Below are 18,111 nucleotides of genomic sequence, written 5' to 3' on the forward strand. Positions count from 1 at the left end.
TTTTTTTTTTTGTTTTTATTGTTGACTGTAATCTATCCAGATGGCTGATGGCCAGATAGTTTCTGACCTTGTTCTAGTTGCTGGACCAAATCAAGACGCTGTTATTCTCTTCCTTCCTAAATCACTGAATTGCAAACACATTCTGTGTCTTCATTACTCTTATTTGATGCTTGTAAGGCCACTCTATTTGTAAGCCCACCATTTAGTTGATGTAATGCCTTTCAGCTTAAGAACTGCTATCCTAGGAACTAGGCCTGTGAACAAGGAATATTCTTGAAGTCACAGATGACTTCTTTGAAGTGCTTGTGAGTCCCTAAAAACCAGGGACATCCTGAATGTACCATCCAAAGTTTTCTGACTCAGGTGGTTAGAAGGGATCTCAAGAGTTGATCTGGTCTGCTTACCTGCTAAAAGAATGTCCGCTTATAACGGATTGCTCAGGACCTTGATGGACTAGAACATTTCTGGGCTAACTCTGTGTTTTACCATCTTCATGGTAAAAAAGACTTTGCAGTTATTTCTTGTGTTTCAGCTTGTGCCCATTTCCTTCCATTCTTCTACAGTGGAGTCTTGCTTTATCTTCTCACTCCCCTCTGCTCAGGCACTAGTGGTCACAGTAAGATCTCCCCTGAGTCTCCTGAGGCTGAACAAACCCAGTGCCATCACCTCTCCACGAACATCATGTGATCAATCTCCTGACCACCTGGTGACTCAGTTTGACCAGGTCTCTACAGTACTGGGAAACATACAGCTATCTATACCCAACACCAGGAAGATCACAAGTGCTGAATAAAAGAGAGCAAGCACTCAGGCTCCTACAACAAGGCATCCTACAACAGCAGGATGTTATCTGCCTTTGCCACAAGGGTGCACTGCTAGCTTAAGTTCAACCTGCTAACCACCTGGCACAACTTCCTTTGCCTCCAGTTCTTTTTATACTACATTGACTTCTAGACAACTTGCATAATTTTGTGTTCATTCCCAGGCTTTAACTACATTTATGGTAAAAACTAGAATAATTCCTCTTAGTCTTAGTCCTCTGAGTCCTCTTAGAAAAACATGGGAGAACTAGAAGATAATAATAACAATAAAATCATTGTTTCAGCCATCAGTTATCATTCTTAAGATCTAGATGTCAGCAAGTAAGATGTAGCATGCCTTCAATAAAGTTATCAGAAATAACAATTAATAATCTACTTCAATGAGATTTCAATGGTGTCAATCTAATACTTGCTTAATTATTGCCTACTTCAATAGAAAATTATTAGAATTGCATAAACTTTTGACTGAAGTTTTTGAATAATCCCTCCTAAGCAATCACACAGACTTAATTAGAAACTTATTTGGTATCTATTTATTTGACACAAAAATACTGAATTTAAGCACCAGCCTAAATCAGTACTTACCCAGGAGTTACGGAGCTAAGACTTTAATTTACACTTCCTGAAATAGCATTTATTAATATCTGTGAGGAGGTACCTAACTTACCAGGTAAGCAGTAAAGTCTGAGACTCCCTGAATTGCTTTTTAAAGACAACAAGACCTTTAAGTGCCTTGAATGGAAAGCACAATCCTTACTACATTGTTTGACAGGGAACTATCCATTACATTCAAACACCAGTTTTCACCACAGACTTTTATTTGCCACAACTTAGATTTCTTCAAAAATGCTCCCTAGTAAAACACGTAAACTTATCTTAAGTGTGATTTTTAAACAGAGACAATTCTTTTGTTCTCACCTCCTACAGGAAAATGTCAGACTAATACACATTTTTTCTTACAATGGTTATTAGTTTTGTTTATTACAGCTTCTCATAAAAGAAGCCCTCCAGCTCCTGAATTAGAACAAATTTTCTACACTTCCAGAGAATAAAAGGTGGATACATCAAAAGACTGGACTTTAGAAGCTGAATCATTTACTAGGTGGCAGTTCCTGAACACAATTTCACAAAAGGATATGAGGGCAAGCAGCAGCAGGTTTGGGATTTTCACACAGAGTATTAAAAATGCTGATGCCTGCTTATCTTCGTGTACAACTTGGTGATGGAAGTCCTTGAGACTGGCATAAAAAGCAGCAGGTGGAGGAGTCTTGTGGCAGCAGAACAATCCTGTTTTGGCTGAAGGCTGTAGGAATGAGCAGAAAAAACCGCTCCAGAGCAGAATCTTGAAGGCCACAGTGCCTGGAGTGAGACTTTTTGCTTCATTAGCCATGAGATTAATACTAAAGTTAACACCCCACTTGTATGACAATGACCTCTTAGAAGAACATGCTAAATAGATATGACTGTAGTGCTCAACTCTCTGCCAGATCATGTTAAACATCACCCAATACGGGAAACAAAGAAGGTTTAGGATATAAAGGGAAGTATGTCATGGGTTGCACAGTGGAGAAGAGGAAGAAGAAGAACTGAAGGAGAGAAGAGAGCTAAGAGAGGGGAAGCTGTGTTCCTCTTCTTCCACCAAGACAGGGACACTTTCTTTCTAAGCATTACATCTCACCTCTTGGAGAAGACTACCTGAGATATCATGTGTTTTGTTAGCATTATGATCATATATTCACACTATTGGCAGCTAGTGCATTTATCAGCTGCAATACCCAATGTGTTATGTCTACCCCTTACATAAATCTGTTCTTTTTGAACGTTTGTGAAACTGCCCAGTGAAAGTCCTGAGGAGACTCTGTCAGACAGACTTATGTTCATCTGTCCCATTAAAGTCCTGAAGGGACTCTGACAACTCTGAAATACCAAAACAGAGATTGCAAACAATTCAAAGCACAGAACTTTCAATTTACTTTTATTTCAGCTTTATAAAGAAGGTCATTTGACACCAATAACTTCAAAAAATAAACAAAAACCCAACCAAGTCAAATAAGAATCTTTCAACAAATAACTTACAATTGTTCTAAAACACTTTTCTTATTTTGCTTATTTCATTAGGTGGCAGATATTGTACAGAAGTGCCACAGAAACCGTGGTACTGAGGTCCACTTAAGCATCCTACACAATTTTAGGTTAAACCCAAGCAGTTAATACTCAGAGCACTTTAAACACATTAAACAATATAGGTAATATCACAGCCAAAATGCAAAAATATCTGTTTTATACACAATTTTCAAAGCGCTTCATGAAGTTGCATGAATTCTAACTTACAGCACAAGTTATTTCGAAGGATGCTTACTGCAGAACACCTGCACCAAGTAAGTTTGCAAGAAACAACATCACTCTGCGGGCTGTGGAAAATGGTTAGTATATTCAAGCTCAAGTCTTGGTTACAGTGACATCAGTAAAGATTTTGCTACTGACTTCACTGATGCAATGATTGCTGTTATCCATCATTTTTCTGCCAGATAAAGGTGTAAAGGTCTGCTGAAGGAGTTACAAAATAGCTAATTGAAAATTATTTCCATGAGGCACGCGTGCAGTAAGAAGTTCAAAACTACCGGCTTTAGTACTATTCCATGTGAAAGTCACAGACACTGCAGCCAAAGCACATGAGAACAGAGCAAACACCTCTGTTATACATCGCTGAGCTCCTTTTTAAGGCCATGTTACTGTATTCTAGGAAGAAAGACATCCACACTTATTCCTTTTGGTATCATCTCCCTAGATGTACGGTAGATATGTAGTATCATGTTTCAACCGAGTTATTGAAACGCATTGCAAACCAAATGTTTTTCCACGTGTGACTTGATGCATAACTACAGATAAGCTCCAACAGCCATGATTTAAGATGCTTAATATACATATCTACATAAAATTTTTGATATTCATGCAGTTAGATGTATAGTGATGAGTATGACTTCTCAGTATGAACAGATTCAGTGTAGTTACTAGTTTCAACTTGAGAAGCTAAAGACACCTGGGCTTTAGTAAGAACAGTAGCAGAATACTTGACTGCTGAAGTGCATCTCACCAAGTTCATATTTTTATGCCAGATGTAATTTGATTTTTAAAAAAAGGAGTATAATGTTATGGAAGCCTTTTAAGTTTTGTATTTCAAATCAGAAGTACAGATGAGAAGCATCAGCTGCATTCACTTCAGTGTGGGTGAAAAGTTAACACGCTTCAGCCTTATGCTGTTTAATATCAACCAAATCAATTAGGTGTGGTTTTGTTTTTGATTATGCTTTCTTCATACCTATGGTATGCCAACTGCACTGGAGGTTCAGCTCACCAGACATGTGACAGCTCCTGTCCAGAACAAACCTCTGCAGTGTAATTACGTACATTCCCCCTATTGGCAGTTACTAGCTTGGAAATACTAACATAGCTCTGAATTTCTGGACCAAAATTACCCTTTGTCTAGCCACGGTGAGCTGGCACTGCAAGTACTGGGAACAGATACACTCCTCATAATGATGGGATTTGAAGAAATAAATTATGGAAAAGATGCCAAGCAACTTACTTCTTTCACTGAATATAGCAAAGTGCTACACTTTGTAGGATCAAACACTAATTTGCTTAAAAAAATAAGGGCACTATAAGCTTTGTCAATTTATCTTTCATTTCTGTTCACTAAATGTAATACAAAAAATGTGAAAATAGATTTAAACCACTACATGCAAATTAAAAGCTCAAGAACTGAGAATCCTTCTGGTAACTGTTCTTATAACAGAAGCATATGCATTTGAGGCATTTAGAAAAACATTTAAGTCGTCTTATGCAAAATAATTAGCACAAAAATTTGCAGTAACATGCATTTTAATTCTGAAAAGGTTTTGGAGGCAGATGAGGTGAATTTGCTGCTGTTTCATATTTCACAATCTCATATCACTGAGAATGAAACGCAGCCACAGAATTCTTCACACTAAAGGTTCGCAGTTTCATGACTGACTCTGTGAATCTAAGCACGGGTTGCTGCCTTGCATTGTCTTGGCAACAAAAGTTAGAGCTGTGCCACTTCTGATCAGACTTACAGTTTTCTCATCCACCCCACCTCATAATGTGGAACAAATCCACCCTCTGTGAAATTGCTTCTTACACCAGATGCTAATGGCATTTTGTTCATGGCATTTCCATGCAAGAAATATCTCCCACTGGCAAAGAGCTAAGACAAATGTTCTTAGAAATTTTACAAATATTGCTCTGACTCTAAACACACTTAGCTCAAACTTCACATATTCCCTTGAGCTCTCACAGTACAGAAGAATATTACAAGTAATGAACAAAACCATGCAAAAAAAAAACAACCCAAGTCCACCAAACTAACTTATCTAAATAAAACATGAACCAAATAGAACACTAAAATAATAATAATAAATATTATCTTGTTTGGTGTCTCAAATAACAGCATCAGTAATTTTCTTGTCTATTTTTTTAATGTCAAATTTGAGATACAACAGAATAAACCTTAATTTTCCACCTTCCTCAAATCTTTTTATTTTAGATATCAAAAGAAGTCTGTGCTCTTGTGACGTCTAGAGTGTACATTCATAGTTAGTGACTAAGTTTCATATTTCCTTGCACACAGAAGAGTAACTCAAATCCCCAGATTCACCACAGTAACATGGAAGTGAATTAATAACATCAGAAAATGCTTTTTGAATATTCCCATTAATGTTTTTAACAGGTTATTCCTGGTTCATTTTAAACTGCATGAGATACATCAAAATAAATCTGTAAGAATTATTATTCCTATTACCCAAAATAATCTGTTGGATAATTTTCTTTCACTTTCAAGGCATTGATGAAAATTCACATCATTCTGAAAGCATATTTGATTAAAAAAAAAGTGCAGACAACCCAGCTTTCAAAAAAAAAAATAAAATGGTACAACTGTTAGGTACAATGCACTTAGGTAAAGTATTGCAATCCAGCCTCAGATGTTAAACCATGGATATGTTGGACAAGCACTCATTTGACAAGTAACCAAAAGCACCTTCTGCAGTAATTTAGTATCTTCACCTGTGAGCTTCTGTGCCGTAATTCTACATCAATGACTTCAGTCCTGGACATCAAAGTAGTCAATTACTGGCTCTTCTTTTAGTGGTTTGGACAAACCGCTGCTTCCACTATTCCTGAAGTTATAAGAATAGTAGATATTACTCACTGTGCACAAGAAACGAGACAGAAGTAAACTGAAATCACAAATTCTCATAATGTCTCAGGGTGCACTTGCACACTGCATTGGTAGATGGCAGTTCTAAATTATATTCTAATAATTCTGTCGGAAGGGCTGGAGCCTGCCTTCACCTCTCCTAGATCCCATTGAAGTGCTGACTACCAATGGGGAAGGATCTCTTCTGGAGATCGCTCCTCTTGGAGTCTTCTCAGCGAGCCCAGGACAAGGGTAAGCTTTCCATCCATTGTTCTTTGGTGTGATAAACTGTTCAGCCTAACTTTCTTGTACATTTCTAAATTATAATGCCCATATATTCATTGATTACACAACTGACCACAAGCCATTTCATCGTGCCAAGAGGGAGGAGGTAGAAGAAAGTGGATAGAAGGAAGAAGATGGTTTTAGTTTCCTTTAACTTCCACTGCTCCAGTCTGTTATCAACAGACAAGTTAATCTACCCTGACATATTTTGCATGCCATTGTAATCAGTGAGTGATCTCCATGTCCTTATCTCAGTCCACAAGCTTTTTTTCCCCATCATATTTTCTCCTCCCATCTTTCTGAGGAGAGGGAGTGAGAGAGCAGGATGATGATGCTTAGCTGCTGTCAGTGTTAAACCACAATATGGTAACACAAAATCTAAACACTGTGAAGACTTTTGCCCTAAGACAGTATGAAGTCCTACAGCAGATTTTGTTACATAATTCTAAAGTTCTTTCTATTTAAAATAAATGGTGAAAGTCCTTTGCAATTTTGTTACACAATTCACTTTGACTAAGGTCACTGAAGACAGAAATCCTGCAGAATTAAGTGGAAATGAAAGGTAACAAACTGTAGAAAATTCATATTAAAGTTACACAGTGAAACAGTTTTTTTCAGACATGTGGCTTGCTCTGATGCTGAATTCTAAAGCAATGTACATCTTTCTCAAAACAGTCTACTACGTATTTCATCAGCATCTATTTAAGATGCTACTTAATAGCTCCTGCAATAGTTAGTGCAGAATTAACTTGTCCCTTTCTCCAAATAGTTTTTCAGAGGACAAGGATTCAAGTGCTATTGTGGAAATAACTTGGGGAAGAGCCCTTAAGAACAAATACGTACAAAGGATAAGCCACCTGCTGAAAATTTTCCTAACTATGAGATGCCTACAGGTGCCCGAAGCTGGCAGGTCATACAAAGTAAAGACTGTTCTATTAGACTATTCACCAAGAAGCCCTATATTATATATATTTTATATATATTATTACTATATTATACATACTCCATCTTAAGTAGTTTTCAGTATCTGAGAAAAACACAGTTCCCATTTAGCCACCAGTGGGACTACTATATGCACTAGAGGAAAAATACACATACTCACTGTTCAAATACATAGCCTCTGAAACATCCATACCTTCTTAACTGCCTAGTATTTATATAAAGATTAGATCCACATTTGTTTTATTACTGCTTTTATGTCACATGGTCAACTCTACATTTAGTTAACACTTCATTTCATGTTCACTTCTTATAGAAAGAATATATTAGTGCAGGCTGAAAGCTCCAAATTATCACATGGCTTGGGAAAAACGAAGACCTGGGGATTATAAAGTTGAAATCAACACCCTTTCAAATAACTGAGCACAGAATTTTTGAAATAAATTTCTTACTTATCTGTTTGTTTGTAATGAGGAATAGGAGGTGGAGGCCTGCTCTTCATTTCTTTATCCAGCACAGAAGTTAAGGTATTGCTTGGACAAATGGATTTCCCTCTAGAGAAACAATTGAAAAGGTTACTTTGTTAAGTAGGAAGTTACATGCATTAAGAAATTAGGGCAAAAAAGTTACATTTTAAAGTAGTGGTTGTGATGTCAGTGTTTATATCTGCATTTAATCTATAAAAATATTTAATTTTCATAGAATCACAAAATACTCTCAGTTGGAAAGGACCCAGAAGGACCACTGAGTCTAACTCCTGGCTCCACACAGTGCCACCTAAAAATTAAACCATATACCCAAGAGCGTTCTGCAATGCAAGGGCCACCCTTTTTTAACTGCAAGACTCACAAACCTTCTACTACTGGCATGTTTCCCATTCACAGACTCTTATTCATCATTTGGGGGGGGAAGTAAACTGAATAAACTAAAATTTTTAAACTTTGTCTAGGTCAGTTTTTTACCCTTTCTGCAGCTTCCTCCTAACCCACACTACTGGCATTTTAAGACTATTTAGCAGCCATAGTACACTAAACTACAATGCTTTCCTGTTTCTATATGAATGCCTCCTCCTCTAAGGAATGTTTGACTGCCTTCTGTGATGTACAATCTCCTCTCAATACTAATTACCTTTTAGATGGAGAGTAAATTAGCTTGGCCTCTCCATTTCAGAATAGGTGAATAAATGCTACTTGTCTATTTACATTACATTCTATTCAAACTATTTACATTACATTCATAACTTAATCAAAATCATAGAATCACAGAATTGCTCAGGTTGGAAAAGACCTTCAAGATCATCAAGTCCAACCACAACCTGACCATACTACCCTCACTCTGACAACCCTCCACTAATTTATGCCCCTGAGCACCACATCAAATGGTTTTTGAACACATGCAGGGATGGTGACTCAGCCACCCCCCTGAGGAGCCTATTCCAGTGCTTAACAACCCTTTCTGTACAGAAGTTTGTCCTGATATCCAATCTAAACCTCCCTCAGGAGCAACTTAAGGCCATTTCCCCTCGTCCTGTCAGCAGTGAGAAGAGACCAGCCTCACTCTTGTTGCAATCACCTTTCAGGAATCTGAAGAGAGCAATAAGGCTTTCCCTCAGCCTCCTCTTTCCCACTGGGAAGAAACATTTGTTTGAATGCCTACTTATGACTTTATCATTTAACGTAACGTTAGCCTTCCCCATACTTCCATTCTCAAAAATACCATTGCATTTGAAACCACTAGCATACACACAAATAAAATAGAGGATTAATAATGATATTTTCAATTAACATATATACACTCTAAGGTTGTTTACTTTCATATATAGTAAGTCACTGACTTTCTGGGAAACCCAATCCACAGTTGTTATATATTGTATGAACCTTCTTCCTGGTAATTTTATTTGCACCTGTTATCTTTTCTGGCAAGAGAAGAAAGAGAGAGGATGCATTCTGTACTTGGGCTATGATTTCAGACACCTTAGTGATAACTCTCCAGTACTATTCCCTAAAAGTTATCTCTTACTATTCTTAACAGTCTTATATGAAGACTGCTCCAAAAGTAGTGTTTCCTGTTTTATTATGCTGTCCCATGATATTAGAGGCAGATGTTGGTGGGATAGCAATAGAGGTTGAACCTTCCTGCCAATATTCCACTACATTTTGTTGTTGTGTGACAGATGGTAGGCAAAGGGGCAGTCTGACAAAATGGCATCTGACACGGATGTGCACATGAAGCAAAGGGGTGGAAATCAATTCCTCGGTGAGGATAAAATGCACCCACTGACATTCACTGATGCTAGCTGAACGTGTATGAAGATCAAATTGTGGATGTTAGCACAGTGAGGTGGTGGATGGTGTGTTTCAGCAGTGGTGACAGTGGGTTACTGCCACTGGTACAGTCTTTACGGTGCAAGCAAGCTCTTGTTCACTGCTGGCAAAAATGCATAGCTAATGGTGGTGACTATGCTGAAAAACAGTGTTTTGTAGCTGAGAATTTGCTCTATCAAGTAGCATTACTGTGCCCTTTGTATCTTTAGTAGTTTCCATGGAAATAAATAAGGCAGAGAAGCCATGGGTAACAGAAGAACACTAAGCACAACATGTAACAAATTGAATAAAACCAGGTGAGCTTTCTGTTAGCCCTGCAAAAGAAGCTGTTGTGAAATACTTAAATTTGAAACCTGAGCTATCGCTTATCTGAGGTGTCAATGACTTTTAATGTCTTGAAGAGAACAAAGGAAAAGACAGTGAAAATAACTTTTGGATGAATCCACTGAAGAAACATTGCTAGGCAGCTGAAAAATGTTCCCAGTAGAGCACTCACTGTCATTAAGAACATCAGAAGTAAAACTGTAGCATGTTTGTTCTGCACTGCATGCTCTTCCCTAGTAACACATGGGAAGGACCAAGTGTGCAGCTTCTCCTAACACCATAGAAGTCCTCCCATGCTAAATTTGCAGCACATGACATCTTTACTTTTAAAGCATCGTCATCTATCCCATTCCTTTCTCAACACTTCATCCGTTTCTGCATTAATTTCTCATCATCCCCCAGCCTTCTTCCTTCTTCTTAAGTAAGCTTTTTCAAAAGTGATTCATCTTATCAACCTCCTTTAGCAGAAACGTGGGTTCACGGAGGGAAATCTTACAGAAACGTCCCAACTCCATCACAAGTACTCAAGATTCTAGCTACGCTACCAAACCAGCAACAGCCTCAGAAGCAAATAATGGCACTCTCATAGCAGGAAAGGTAAAAAAAAAAAAAATTATTTTTATTATTAACTATAGTCAATATCTATAGTTAGAAACTAGTTAAACTGGTTGTTAAAGAACCACAGTTTGACAGTTCTAAACTAAAAACTGATATGTTAAACTAAATAAACCACTCAGTGATAAACAGAATCAAGAAAGTCATGCTTTCTCCAATACAATAATCTTGCTTCACTTCTTCTACTACAAACTTCCTTTTACAGGCCCTCTCCAAGTATCTCCAGTTTTGCTTAGAAATCTCTTGCAGTAACTCCATCTCCCTTTTTGTCTTTTGTCTTGAGAGAGGATAGGAATTCCTGTGGCAGATTCAGATGGAGCAAATAATTTCCAATAGCAAGCTTCTGCAAAGAAGGTGCAAATTTGGAAGTGAATTCTCTATCCAGCCGTTAATCTCCATGAAAATTTATCACATTTACTATCTTTGACACTTCTCTCAAATTTAGCTCATGACAAAAAGAAAGTAAGTTAGTGCTGAGGCAAGCTTTCAAAAATGTTGTTTTCCTTGCTTTCTTATTTTTAAACTGGGTTTTCCAGAAGATGTACTCGATGATGAGAAATAGAAGTCTATCAAACTATCAATTGAAAACTGCATTTAAAATTTTTAACAGAAACTACTGCGTGTTGCAAACTGCACTGCAAATAAAATCATCCAATTAAGTGATAAATCATACACAGTTTCTAGAAAACAGAATTAATTACATACTTGACTGCAGTGATAACAACATTACGCTTTGGCTCGTTGTCGTAGCTCACACTTTCAATGCCATAAACCTGAGCTAATTCGTGGATGATTCTGCGGTGATCTCTGTTCATTGGTGGGTAACAATGACTCTTCTTTGTGTACTTGCCCTGAAGTCAAAAGAAAAAATAGATATGATAAGGTTCCCCTTTAGCAAAGAAAGGCAGGGTGTGAGGAGGAAACAATGAAATGAGAAAGGCTGCTTCTACCTCGTAAATTTTGCCATTGTGACAAAAAGTACTACAGCAAAATGCTAGTAAATCAGTATTGATAAAAACTCATCTAAAAATGACAATTCAGTTCTCACCTCAAAGCATTAAGACATGTAAGTATGTACAAATTCTGAATACAGCCTCTCTCCTTACACCCCAAAGAAGCAGGACATTTTTTTCTGAATTTTCCTATTTCAGACTGCTTTCTTACAACACAGATACTGTAGACTGCTATAAAGGCATCAGATTTAGTTATCACTTCCCTGTACCAAAGCAGCTGTTCATCTGCAAAATCTGTCACGTCATAAAGTCTATCATTATAGACTTGATCATTATAGACTGTATCATTAAAGTAGTTTTAATTTCAGTTACCTGAGACTGATGCTTGATCTGACATTGGCTGCTACGTAAAAAGAAAAAAACAACAAAAAAATTGTGCCTCCCTCCTAATGGGTGGTGTGATTTAGTAACATCATATAAGACACTCAATACTTCAGTCTGTCTCAATGACTCAAAACACCCTGTTTCAGCCTTTGCCTAATTTGTCACCTAAAGGTATCACAGGATTTTAGGCCTACAGACAGGATTCAAGGGGAAGATAAACTACCAGTTTCAAACAAAGTTTGAGTCAGGGGTTGCTAGAGAATTCTGAACATGTACAGGCTTACAGGACTGGATGCAGGGCATTTAATGACACTAAGAGACCAGAATCATCTTTGAAAGGTTGTGGTGTTTGGGGTATGAACCTAATGATTGGAAAAAAGAAACACTGTTGTGCCTATGCTCAGGAACAGCAAGAATGACAACAAGAACTACAGACTGGTCATCTGCACAAAGCATTTTAGGCACATGAAGTAGAAGGTTCTTGGGAGCAGCCAATTTAAGAAAGCTTTTCACAATTTGAACAACCTGGTCTGACTTTATTGTTGGTTCCTGCTACAAGGAAGAGTTTGCACTAGATGACTTCTTTGTCCCTTCTGACCTAAATGATTCTAGGACGTTTTCTGACAACCTATACTAGATGTTCAAATAGAAACATTTGATTAATATACATTACAGATTGCAGAATGAGAGTTACTCAGAGTTACATCAGTTACAGATGACATGAGAAGTCTTTTCTAAATCACCATGATGCAGAAAAGCTCACTTCGGAATCTAATAAAAGGACAATTTTGATCAATCTTAAACCATACAGAAATGTTAGTTCAAGTCTGATTTGGTATTGCCAGAAGTAACTTTGATGCAGCACTGTGTACTCTTTATTTTCTGATAGTCCAGGAAACTATTATTTTAAACTTTAACTGGTTACATTAAGCAAAAGAATAAATGCTCCTCAAAATTATTTAAACTGCAGAAATCAACACACAGAAATATCTGCCTCCTCTCAAACTGTAAATTATGAATAGTAGACAGACCGGAGATTGTGGTCACTCTTTTCCATGTTTATTACTTTTAAGAGTAATTATATGCAATCAGGATAGAATCTTTACTTATCAATAAACAATATCAAACTACCTAGCAACTACAGCACTTACAGGTTCTAGACAAATGTTTACATGAAGTGAGCTCTACAAATTCTGCACCTATTTATGACTTCCTTTAAAAAAGTCGTAATAATTCTGGACTCAAGAAAAAAAACATCAGAATTTCTTCTTATATGCGGACAGAGCTGGATGATATGAATATTTTCTGGCTTGTCTGCTTATATACATCAACAGTGACAACTCTGCTGTACTAGATTAGTGCATACAGGTGAATCTAAGGGAACAGATGTTCACGAGGCAAGCAAAGTCATAAAATGACAGATGAGTTTAACGGTATTAATGTGTAGAGTGACCATTCAGTAAATAAGGAAAAGAATGGAAATCCTTTTCATTGCTCATTCATCCAGTTAAGCTGAAGTTGTATCCAAAGAACAATGCAAAAACATAAATAAATCAAAGTAGAAGTATGCAAATATATGTAACAGTAATGTGTACGGGACATAACACTGATATAGGCAGAGCTACCTGAACATTTGATAGGCTAACATGCAAAACACTTTTAATACAACAGAGTAAGCTCTACATCTAGAAATAAAGAATGTAAGTCACATCTTCAACCAGAAAGGATTTAGGACATGGGTGTCTAACCTTTTGGCTTGCCTGGAATGCATTGAGTGCACAGGAATTGTCTTGGCCACAGTCACTCCGAAAGTAATGCCTCCTATTTCCATGGAAACTACTAAAGATACAAAAGGGCACAATAACACTATTTGATAGAGTAAATTCTCAGCTACAAAACACTACTGCTCAACACAGTCATCACCATCAGCTATGCATTTTTGCCAGTGACAAACTAGAGCTTGCATGGTGCGCTCATAAAAATCTGTACCAGGGGAGATAACCCACTGTCGCTGTTACCACTGCTGAGACACAACACTACCAAGTCATGTGCTCACATGCACTGTTTGGTCTCCATAAATGTTCAGCAAGTGTTGATGACTGTCAATGGGTGCAATTTTTTTTGCACAGACGAATTCAGTTTCATCCCCTTGCTCCATATACACTTCCATGTCAGTCAGACTGCCCCCTTGCTGTCATCTGCTGCATGGCAATAAAATGTGAGGGAATATTGGCAGGAAGGTTCAACCTCTATTGCTGTTCCACCAGCATCTGCCTCTGATGCCATGGGCCAACATAGTAAAATGGAAGGCATTACTTCCGGAGAAGCCTTCATAAAATGCATAATATGTTTTCAGTGTACATAAGTAACAAAGCTTACTTTAACCTTCAATATTTTTTATTAAAACAAAAAAGCAACAAAAACACAAAACTAGTGGGATATCTGACCTTGTTTATCTAATACATCAATCACTGGTTTGATGGAAGTGGTTGCAATTTTAATGAGTTATCAAAGTGATTGCCAGAGATTTTTGATGAAATTTTACTCTTCCTGTAGTTCATTCTTGAAAATAGCTGTTCACAAATGTATGTACTGCCAAAAAGTGATAATGTGAATAAGGTGTGACTGCAAAGCGAGGAACGTTTTCCTCTGTTAAGATAGATCTTATAAAAGTAAAGAGGTATGGCCGAAGTTTTAAGTTGAATATATGATTGTAACCATATAAACTCCATTTGAAAATATGCAGGTAGTGTATTATGTTGATCAAAAACGGAGCTGCAAATATGCAAAAAAAAAGCCATGGCAATCTTGAATCCTGTTCTCAAATTCCTTTATCAGAATAGAAAACACAGCTGCATATTTTTCCCTATTCATACGACTGTATTTATCCAGTGTATCAAAGTGCATAAAATTATTTGCCATAACTTGAGCTGGAACTGCACTGCATCTTCCAACATAATAAAATAGGAGGCATTACTTTCGGAGCAGCCCTCATACAGCATTAAATATTCTGACGGAACTCCTCAGGTAACTCTTTGATTTGCCTTCTAAAGACCTCATGAACGAAGAATATTTAGCCTGCATGTGCATGATACAGACTCCAAAGCTTAAGAATTCTGCCACTCATCTTTGTTGTTCAGAAAAGAAACCTTTGAAACATGATTTGTCTCTTGGGGATTACTTTTACCTCGCAAAATAGCAACAGTGTGAAGTGCAGGGCTGTTCATCTTGATCACAACAGAAACTTAAACAGTGAGCAGTTTGCCTTTTATGTGTGGGAGCTGTCTTGGGCAGAGCAGTAAGAGTTCTCAATCCTTGGTGGAGTCAGAACAGGGGTCAGCAAAACTGCTATGCTGGACTTCAAGGGAGCAGACCTGGATCTGCTCAGGACATTGGTAGGGAAGGTCCCTTGGACCTTGAAGGTACAGGAGCAGGCTGTCCCAGTGTGCTGTAAGATGAGCCTGAAAGACCAGTATGGCGGAACAGGGAACTTTTGCTGAGACTCCAGGAAAAAAAAAGAAAAAAAGAGTTTACCTCCTGGGGAAGAAAGGACAGGCAACCTGGGGAGAGTACAAGGAAGTTCCCAGTATATGAAGGGAGAAAATCAGCAAGGCTAAAGCCTAACATGAGCTCAACCAGGCTACTGCAGTAACGGACAACAAAAAATGTCTTCACAAATAAGTATTAACAGTAAGAGGAGAATGAAGAAGTATCCTTCACTGGACATGATGGGGAAAAGGACCACTGAGGATAAGGAAAAGGTTGAGGTTCTCAATGCCTTCCTTACATCTGCCCTTAAGAGTCAGATCAGTTATCCTTGGGGTACACAGCCTCCTGACCAGGAAGTCTGGGGTGGGGAGCAGAATAAACCCCTCATGATTTGGGTGGGAACAGTCAGGAGACCTGCTGCTCCACCTGGACTGTCACAAGTCCACAAGGCCAGATGGGATCTACCCAGAGGTGCTGAGGCAGCTGGCAGAGGCGATGGTCAAGCAACTTTCCACCATCTCTCAGTGGTCCTGGACAACAGAAAAGTTCCAGATGACAGGAGACCTGCTAATGTGATCCCCATCTATAAGAAGGGTTGTAAGGAGAATCCAGAGAGTTACAGGCCTTTCAGCCTGAACTCAGTGGCAGGGAAGGTTATAGAACAGGTCACCCTGTGATCACATGGCATCTGTAAGGCAATCAGGCCTAGCCAGCATGGGCTCATGAAAGGCATGTCCTGCTTGACCAGCCAGATCTCCTTCTATGACCAGGTAACCCACCTGACAGAGGAGGGAAAGGCTGCTGTCATAGCATACCTAGACTTAAACAAAGCCCTTGATGCTGTCTCGTGCAGTATTCTCCTGGAGAAGCTGGCAGCCCACGGTTTGGACAGGTATACTCTTTGCTGGGTTAAGAACTGGCTGCCTGGGCCAGGAGAGCGGTGAAGTTGAATGGAGTTAAATCTAGCCGGCAACTGGTCATGAAAAGTGCTCCCCAGAGAGTCATTATTGGGCCCATGTTGTTCGGTATCTTCACTGATGACCTGGATAAGGGGACTGAGGGCACCCTCAGGTAATCTGCAGATGACACCAAGCTGGGGGGAAACAGCTTGGAGCAGCGACTGAAAAGCTGCACAGAGGAAAAGGATTTTGGGGTGTTGGCTGACACTCAGCTAAACATGAGCCAGCAGTGTGCCCAGGTGGCCAAGGCAACTAATGACATCCTGGCTTGTATCAGAAACAGCATGGCTAGCAGGACCACGGAGGTGATTGTCCCCCCCATTCACATCTGGTGAGGCCACACCTTGAGCACTGAGTACTGTGCTCAGCTTTGGGCTCCTCACTATAAGAAAGACACAGCAAAGCCCTGGAGCGTGTCCAGAGAAGGGCAATAAAACAGATGAGGGCTCTGGAGCACAAGGAGCAGCTGAGGGAACTGTGATTGTTTAGTCTGGAGGAGGCTCAGCTGAAAACTTATTCTCCACAACTACCTGAAGGGAGGCTGTGGTGAGGTGGTGGTCAGCCTCTTCTCCCATGTAACGTGCAATAGGACTAGAGGGACCTCACGTTGCACCAGGGGAGGTTCAGGCTGGATATTAGGAAAAACGTCTTCTCTGAAGGAGTGATCAGGCACTGGAGCAGGGTGCCCAGGGAGGTGGTTGAGCCATTGTCCCTGGAGGTGTTTAAGGAAAGGGCAGATGTAGTACTTAGGAACACTGTTCAGTGCACAGTATTAGTGGTAGGTGGACAGTTGGACTAAATGGTCTTAGAGATCTTTTTGAACCTTAATGATTCTAGGATCCTTTAGGTCAGATAGGGAAAGTATTGTCATGACTGATTTGTTTTACACTTTTCATTCTCTTCTGCATTAGACACTTTCATTAGACACTCAATCTGCTTTGCAGAATCGTTTATTGTCACGGTTTTTTGATTTTTGTTGTTGGTATTCCACATCATAACAGCACATAAAGCAGTGGGAGTTAAAGAACTGATGTTCCAGTTCTGCAGACCACTGTTTCTGGCTGCTTTGTTCATGGAGGCCTGAAGGCAGAATTCTGCTTTTACTAAAAGCCTGTGATTTTGCCTGTACCATAGACCTCTCTAGGTATGCTGGAGTCTGCCAGATAACTGTGGCTGAACCCAAGTTTCCTTCTAGAGAGAGGAGGACTACCACATACATCAAATGCTGGAAAGCATCCATAGATTTACAAGCAACTTCTGCAACAGGGATCAGAAGAACCTAGGGCTTTCATTCTCAAAATCTGAATCTCTGACCTCTGGAGATCATTGAGTCCAACCCCCCTGCTAAAGCCTAGAGCAGGCTACAAAGAAAGGCAAGTTTTGAATACCCATCTACTGGACATCTGCCCTTTAGATATTTCTAAGTGTTGACTGGATCCCCCAGCCTGTTTTCTCAAGGCTAAGACCTCCCAAGTCTCTCAGCCTCTCCTCCTAAGAGATGTTCCAGACCCCTAGTAACCTTTACAAGACTCCACACTGGACTCTCTCCTTTAGGACTGATGCGCTGAAGTCTGGAACTATTTGAACTTTAATTTAAACAAAAAACAAAACAAAAAACAAACTACCACTTTGCTGTGACAGAAGTGATCCCAATACTGTGCATCCTAACTTTTTTCTGTTTATACCAAAAAATATGCATTCTAATAGAGTCAAAAAATAGTTAGTGTTAATTCTTACTACTAACATTATCCAGATTCCTCCCAAACTGGACAAAACTGCTCCTTTTAATAACTCAACGAA

The 18,111-nt window shown here is 38.9% G+C and overlaps 1 protein-coding gene across 3 annotated transcripts in view; it reads right to left on the reverse strand.

Moving 5' to 3' along the window:
* Positions 1-2,779: 2,779 nt before the first annotated feature.
* The window catches only part of NFX1 (nuclear transcription factor, X-box binding 1), a 71,002-nt gene continuing 55,670 nt past the window's right edge, over positions 2,780-18,111 (reverse strand). For all 3 annotated transcript variants that reach the window (XM_048940708.1, XM_048940706.1, XM_048940709.1), the window contains 3 exons: positions 11,232-11,377; positions 7,716-7,817; positions 2,780-6,019 (listed from right to left, as the gene is read on the reverse strand). In XM_048940708.1, the coding sequence (XP_048796665.1) occupies positions 5,944-6,019; positions 7,716-7,817; positions 11,232-11,377 (324 nt within the window). In that variant the 3' untranslated portion in view covers positions 2,780-5,943. The remainder of the gene's footprint in view (positions 6,020-7,715; positions 7,818-11,231; positions 11,378-18,111) is intronic.

This window comes from Lagopus muta, chromosome 3, assembly GCF_023343835.1.
Source record: "Lagopus muta isolate bLagMut1 chromosome 3, bLagMut1 primary, whole genome shotgun sequence".
In the NCBI taxonomy this organism is placed as follows: domain Eukaryota; kingdom Metazoa; phylum Chordata; class Aves; order Galliformes; family Phasianidae; genus Lagopus; species Lagopus muta.